The 7,137-nt window shown below is 46.2% G+C and overlaps 1 protein-coding gene and 1 long non-coding RNA gene across 2 annotated transcripts in view; one reads left to right on the forward strand and one right to left on the reverse strand.

Annotated features, from left to right (window-relative positions):
• The window catches only part of Cfap45 (cilia and flagella associated protein 45), a 25,340-nt gene extending 24,165 nt beyond the window's left edge, over positions 1-1,175 (reverse strand). The window contains exon 1 of the mRNA XM_059280716.1: positions 1,082-1,175. Coding sequence (XP_059136699.1) covers positions 1,082-1,084 — 3 coding nt within the window. The 5' untranslated portion in view covers positions 1,085-1,175. The remainder of the gene's footprint in view (positions 1-1,081) is intronic.
• On the forward strand, positions 1,170-4,081 carry LOC131925395 (uncharacterized). Its single transcript, XR_009383235.1, has 4 exons — positions 1,170-1,223; positions 1,471-1,623; positions 1,991-2,112; positions 3,288-4,081. It is a non-coding gene; the product is annotated as an uncharacterized LOC131925395 (long non-coding RNA).
• The last annotated feature ends 3,056 nt before the right edge of the window (positions 4,082-7,137 follow it).

Genomic DNA, 7,137 nt, shown 5'->3' on the forward strand with positions numbered 1-7,137 from the left:
AGCACTTGTCCCTAGAGACCAGGCTTGGTGCCAGGTCATCACACACACACACACACACACACACACGCACGCACGCACGCACGCACGCACGCACGCACTGCTGTGTTGAGGGGAGACAATCAAAGTGTACAACCGGAAGGGATTCCCATCACTACACTTCAGAGCGTCCCCAAAAGCTGGGAACTTGAAGACTTACTTCTTTCGTAATTAACCAGCTTCTTCTGAAATCCACTAAACTCCACAAACGCAAGGCAGCCTCTGAGCCTAAAGTGTGTCCACAAATACAACCCAATTACCCCCTTTAGCCACCCAGCTCGCCAGACATTCTAAGTAAGTTCCAGTAACTATATGCTCCAACACCTGTCCGCAGCCTCCCCTAACCCCTCAGATCCAACACACTCAGGACAAGGCTTTTATGGCTCCTACGAGGTCTTGCTGATTTTCTCAGTCCATGACCATGGCAGTCCACCCCAGCTCAAGGAATCTCAGGACTGTCCGACTTACCCCAATCATTCCCCAGGACTTTGTAAACCTGAGATCCTCCTCATTCATTTGTTCATTCGTTCATTCATTCATCCATCATCCATCCATCCATCCATCCATCCATCCATCCATCCATTTATCCATCCATCCATTCATTCACAAATGCTTATGGAGTGCCCACTGAATGATCCGAAGTCATCCCCACACAAGTGAGAACCGAGGAGGGTTCTTCTAGAACATTAAGTGCTTTTCCCATGATCACCCTGCTGGTTAACTGCATAGCGGGTCGTCGACCCCATCATCTGGCCTTCTTACCGGTGCTTTTCTCCACATCACACCCCACAACCCAAGAGGACCCAGCCCAATGGGATGGGAAAAGGTGCAGCACATCCCCCATTCAACCCTACCGGAGGTTGCCAATCAATACTAAGTCTTTTGAATCCGCCTCTGGACTTCCTTTACTGCGTTTCCACAGTGGTCCGGTGCTCACTCCCATAACTTCCTGTCCTCCCCAGCCTCTCAGAGAAAAGCCCAGTTTTCCCCCTCAGAGCCCCAATCCACTTCAGGACTCAGGAGCTATAGCTACCCAGAGCCTCACCATCTCTGCCACCGCTTCAGCTGCAAGCGCCTCCACTGGCTCCGCGGGAGATGACGCGTTACCATAGCAACCAAGAACCCGCAGTCTGCGCTTTAGCCCCGCCCCGTACCCCGCCCCTCCCAGTTCCTGGGGCAGTCACAAGGTAGTTTAGAAGCAGGAAACCTTCCCTCAAGCTTTTCCCGCCCTACAGTGGAGCAAGAACAAGGGTCTTGAAGGTTGAGCCCCTTGGATATGCCCCTGACGTCCACTTTGGCTTTGACTCAATTTAAGTCAGGCTCAAACTTTAAAGGGCCTACTTTCCATGGGCCCAGAAGGGCTCCACTATCAAGGAGCCCAGGAGCCAGGCCCCGGTCGCAGTTTTCTCTCACAGACCTTTCCACCCACCCTAGGTTACCATGGTTACTGCTACGGGTTTGCAGGAGGAGCCAAACCAAACCTGATAAGAGTTCAGGCGGCAGACAAGCCGGCAGCATTAAACCAAACACATTTCACAGTAGGAGGGAGTCTGGCTAGACCAAAGAGCGAGCTAGCCCCGAAGACGGGTATGTAGTCTCACAAGCTGTAGCTCTGAGATGACAGGGAATCTGAGACGGGAAGTTCAAAATCAGCCTGGGCAGTATAGCAAGCTCCATCTCAATAAATAAGTAAGTAAACTAAAAACATAAGTCCTACCTAAATGACGTCAAAATCCACGGCTCCAGCTTAGGGGAACCTGCCTTTCACCTACTGTAAATGTTTTCAGGAGCTTTAAGATCACCCAGCTCGGCCTTGGTCCCCCATGCCTCCCCATCTGCAGGACAGACAGAACTGAGCAGACCTGGGATCCTGCATGCCCCACTCACTCCTCACAAAAATCTCCCACCAACCAGGTGAAGTTTTGGCGGGATTTTTTCTTTCCTATTTTCTCAGAAGTGTATTGTTATTGCTGCTCCTGCTGCTGCTGCTTAATCCAGAAAGCTACAGAGTTCATTCCCCAGGTTCCTCCACTCTTATCTCCTTTGGAATCCAATTCTTAACCACACCTCTCGGAGGTAAGTATTAGCCCCGTAACCAAAGATGGAAAAGTAAGGCCAAGAGAGGCAACTGCAAAACAAGGCATGTGTGCTTTTCACAACTCAGCCTGCCACGCTAAAGGAAAGGGGTAAAGGCAGGGAGGAATGGCTGACAGAGTGCACTGCAGGGAAATCACTCTCCAGTGTCTGAATGTAGCTCACAGTTAACAGCGCCTTGCTCCAGGGCCTGCTGCTCGCATGAGGCACTCTAAGGCTCATAGCAAAGCCCTGAACAATATGTCTGCTTAGTCACGTATTTGTGCAACGTAAGTTGATTTAAAGAAACATTTATTCTGGGTTTAGTGACACATGTTGGTGTGGTTTCCATCACTTGCGTGTACAGTTAAGACTTTTCTAGAAAAGGAAAGCTTCCTGGAACGCTCATCCCACCAGGCTACTAAGTCAACTCACTGGACATCCAGGCAGCAACTTATGAGCCATATTCTCCATATGGCTGTCTGTGATGCCTGATGGCTAAAGGATTCGAAAAGGGAGGGAAAACAAGGTTGGGAATGAACAAAGCCAGAAGCCAGTCTGTGGAAAAAATATTCCTCTAACCATCAATGCTGTAAAGCTCTAAGTGGGCATGGGAAGCTGGATCATTGGATAAAATGTGTGCCACTTAAGCCTGAAGACCAGAGTTCAGATCCGGAAAACCCACCTAGATGCCTGATGGGTATGGCAGGTATGATAGTCCCAAATCCCAGGAGGCAGAGATGGGGTCCCAGAGCGGTCTGGCTTCCTAGATTAACAGAATCAGCAAGCTCTGGGTATAAGTGAGAGCTCTTGCTTCAATACTAAGGTGGAGAGCAACTGAGGAGGACACCCAACACCAACCTCCAGGCTCTGCATGCATGCACACTCATGCAATGTATCTGAACACATATGCAAGCACACATACACACATGCTTGCACACCATGCGTACACACACAAGAAAGACTAGGACAAAATGTTACATGGGGATTCACTCATTCTGTACTCATGCTTAGCGAAAACTGAAGTTCTCTGTGTCCAGAAAGAGACATGGAACATACATAGTTATGTGTACATCACACGTTTCATCAGAGAAAAGCTGCCCCAGAGCACCCAAACTGGTTGGCTGCTTGCATTTCTCCTTCGCTGATTATTTTCTCTTTGTATTTCTTTATTACAGTCCCTGAAGTGCAAGTCACCCGAATTTTCCTAAGCATAATGGACGCAGTCTTCTCATTTTAAAGCTATCCAGGTCCTGTGTTTTAGTTTCCCACTGCCGCTATAACAAATCACGATGAATTTAGGAGCTTAAATAAACACGAATTTATTACAGTTTAGAAGTCTGATGTGGGTTTCACTGGGCTAAAATTAAAGTGTCAGCGGGGATGCGTTCTTCCTAGAGGTTGCGGTGTTTCTAAGGCTGCCCCTTGTCCTTGGCTCATGAACCCTTCCACTCTCCACAAAGGCAGCACTGTTGACTGTCTCTGGCAGTTCTGCAGTAGTTACCACCCGCTCTGCTGGGAAATGTTCTCTGATGTTTTTCAGGACTCTGTGCACCCAGAAGAGTGAAGGTCACCCCTCATCTCAGGCTCCCTGACTTAACCATTTCTGATTAACCACTTTTGCCATGTAAGGTGAGTATTCACAAGTTCTGGAGATGAAGAGGTGGACATTCGGGCAGTGTGTTGGAAGGGTGTGCTTCATTCAGCCTACCACACTATGAAGCATAACAAGGGTATTTTAAGGGCTCTGTGACGTATTTTCTTCTCAATTTTTTGAACACTTTTCTTATTTATTATGTTTATGTACATGTATATAATGATAATTGTTTGTGCATCACATGCCTGCAGTGCCCCTGGGGGCCAGAAGATGGCATTGGATCCCCTGGAATTGGAGTTACAGAGAGTTAGGATCTGCCCTGTGGGTGCTGGGAATCAAACCTGGGTCCTCAGGAAGAGCAGTCAGTGCTCCTAACCACAGATCCATCTCTCCATACCCTGCACTATATTTTCAAAGATTTGAAAAATAAAATAAAATTTATTGAAAATGCTAAAACATGGACTATGTTGCTTTGAAGTCCATTTTAATGTATTTATGGTTTTATTTGGAGCTTCTTTTTATTGAATATGTTTTCATACAATATATTCTGATCACAGTTGCCCCTCCTTTCTCTCCTCCCAGATCCTCCCCACTTCCCCACCCACACTTCCAATGCCACACCTTTCTCTCTCTTGCTTTAGAAAACAAATGGATAAAATAAATAAATAAAAAGAAAGAAAGAAAAAGCATGAGAAACATACACACACACACACACACACACACACACACCAAATAAATAAATAAATACAAACATAAAAATCACCCTGGTGATAGTGGCACATGCCTTTATTCCCAGCACTCGGGAGGCAGAGGTAGGTGCAGGGAGACCTCTGTGAGTTTGAGGCCATCCTCAAAGTGAATTCCAGAACAGCCAGGATGGTTACACAGAGAAATCCTGTCTCAAAACAACAACAAACAAACACACACACACACACACACACACACACACACACACACACACAAAACCCACAAAAATCAGAAACCATAATATACAAGCAAAATACCAGTAAGGAGGTAAAATGCCCAAACAAAGCAATATGAGACCAAAAAAAAAAAAAAATGAGTTCATTTTGTGATGGCCGTCTACTGCTGGGCATGGGGTCTGGCCTTACTAGTGGCCTGTATACCCAGTGAGACTCCGCTGGGGAAACTAATTGTTCCTTTATGAGTGGAGATAGTTTCTTGGTTAGGGATAGGAGCTCATGTCCACTTCCTCCATTTGGCCTGGACCTGTGCAGGCCCTGTGTCGACTGCCTTCATGGGTTTGTGTGTGCGTCAGTCCTGTTGTGTCTGGAAGACAGTTTCCTCGGTGTGAGTTCATAGGTGCGTCAGTCCCGTTGTGTCTGGAAGACACTGCTCCTTGGTGTCATCCATCACCTCTGACCCTTACAGTCTTCCAGCCTCCTCTTCTGCACAGTTCCCTGTGCCCTAAGGGGAAGGGGCTGATGAGGCCGTTCCATTTTAGACTGCTATTTTTGTTTATTTATATACTTGTGGCATACACACACACACACACACACACACACACACACACACACACACACGTAGAGGCATGGGTGGGGTGGGGTGGGGTGATTCTCCTGTCTCTGCCTTCCATCTCCACGTAAGAGTGCCATGAATACCAATGGGGACTACGACATCCAGGGATCAAGCTCAGGTCGGTCCAGCTTTTACAGCAAGTACTTTTACCCACTGAGCAATCTCCTTAAACTGAGGATCAAACTCAGGGCCTCAGGCATCTCAGGAAAGTGCTCTACCACTGACCTAAATCCCAGCTGCCTATTTTTGGAAATGTCAGTCATGCAAGTCAAATTTAAAAGATTTCTGATTTGGATATATATGGACAATATATTTCCTTCTTATGACTTTAAGTATATGTGTTAAAAGACATTAAATTAACTTCAAATGGACAGCTCACGAAACAGAAATAGGAAAAAAAAAAAGCCATGAAATCAATAGGAATTACTTTGGAATTGAGAAGCAAATTAAACCAATTTTTAAACTGTACCACAAGAAGGGTAATTCCAAAAGGAACAGATGAAATCTGAAGGAATAAGAAGACTAAATTTAGGTTGTGTAGTAATCCACTTAACAAGACAAAGGAAATGCACAAACATTGGGAGAATGTTAAATTCCCTGTTGATTTAATATAAAGCATTGGCATTGATAGAGAATGCATGAAACCCATATTAGCACAGCAAGAGGAGGACCAGCCACAATCTGATTAATGAGAGTCATCAATTCAAAGAACACTTAAGATTAATTACTGAACAATACTCTGAAATCCTACAACTCCTACAAGAAAGAAATTTAGTACAAATTTCCCCAAATTTGACAACAACAATAACATCCGACATGATTTTGCCTACAACAAACGGTGAAGTGGAACATTCTAATCTATCAATAATAATAAAAATGTTGATCAATCCACATCCCAGGAAAGACTGGGTTGTCTTACTCAGGTTATAAAACCATTACCAAGTGAAGAAACTAAGGGGTGGGGAAGAAAGACCCTTCACAAAGCTTATCACTCCTCTTGGGGTGGAGATTTTTGTGACATTTTCCTCAATGCCTAAAGCTTATAATTATTCCAGCTTTGTTTATTATCCCAAGTATTTGTTTCTGTATCTAATTTTGGATTAATAACTTTGTATTGCTTATCTCAACTGGAGCTTCCAAAAACTACATAAGCTTCAGGCCTCACAAAACTAAGTACTCTTTTTTTTTTTTCTTTTCTTTCTCAGCAAAACTTGGCTCAAAAGCACAGCAGTATCCTACCTTATCGAGTAAGGCTTCAAGTGATTGCCTCCCTCCCCCAACCCTGCCCACTCATCCCTCAATACCCTTTTCTGTCTTCTTCCAGCTATTTCTACTTCTACATCTTTGAAGTCCTTTCTTGTCTACCCCTCCCACCCCCACCCCCCACCCCCCTCCCCCCATAAGCAATCCTTTCTTCACTCTCCACTGCTCATGTCCTCACTGTCCAGCAAGCCCAGTGGTGAGAGCTATGAGAAGAGCTAAAAAGCTGAGCTAGAAGAAGAGGGAGGGGACTGGTGCCCTGCTCAACCCTGCCTCCTGCCAACCCTGCCTCACCCTTCCCACCAGGGCACCACTCCCAGGGAAGTCCCAGAAAAAGGCCTAGGTCGCTAGCCAGGGGTCAAGATCCAGGAGAAGCGTGGAGGCAAGGGGCTGGAGCACACAGCCTGCCAGTTCTGGTTTGGACTTGGCCCTGGAACAGCCATCTCATCCCTTGGAGCCTTGAAGGGTGCCTGGCCAGTCACCCTGCTGGCCCTTGAGATGCTCCCCACACTGGCTGAGGCAGGAGACATAGGAAGTTTGACTCTGATGAATAAGCATATTTAGCTGGAGGAGCCTGGGAGACATGGCCCAGCAGAGCTATTAAAATAAAGTCTGGCTTCTCACTTAAGCGT

Source organism: Peromyscus eremicus, chromosome 15, assembly GCF_949786415.1.
Source record: "Peromyscus eremicus chromosome 15, PerEre_H2_v1, whole genome shotgun sequence".
NCBI lineage: Eukaryota > Metazoa > Chordata > Mammalia > Rodentia > Cricetidae > Peromyscus > Peromyscus eremicus.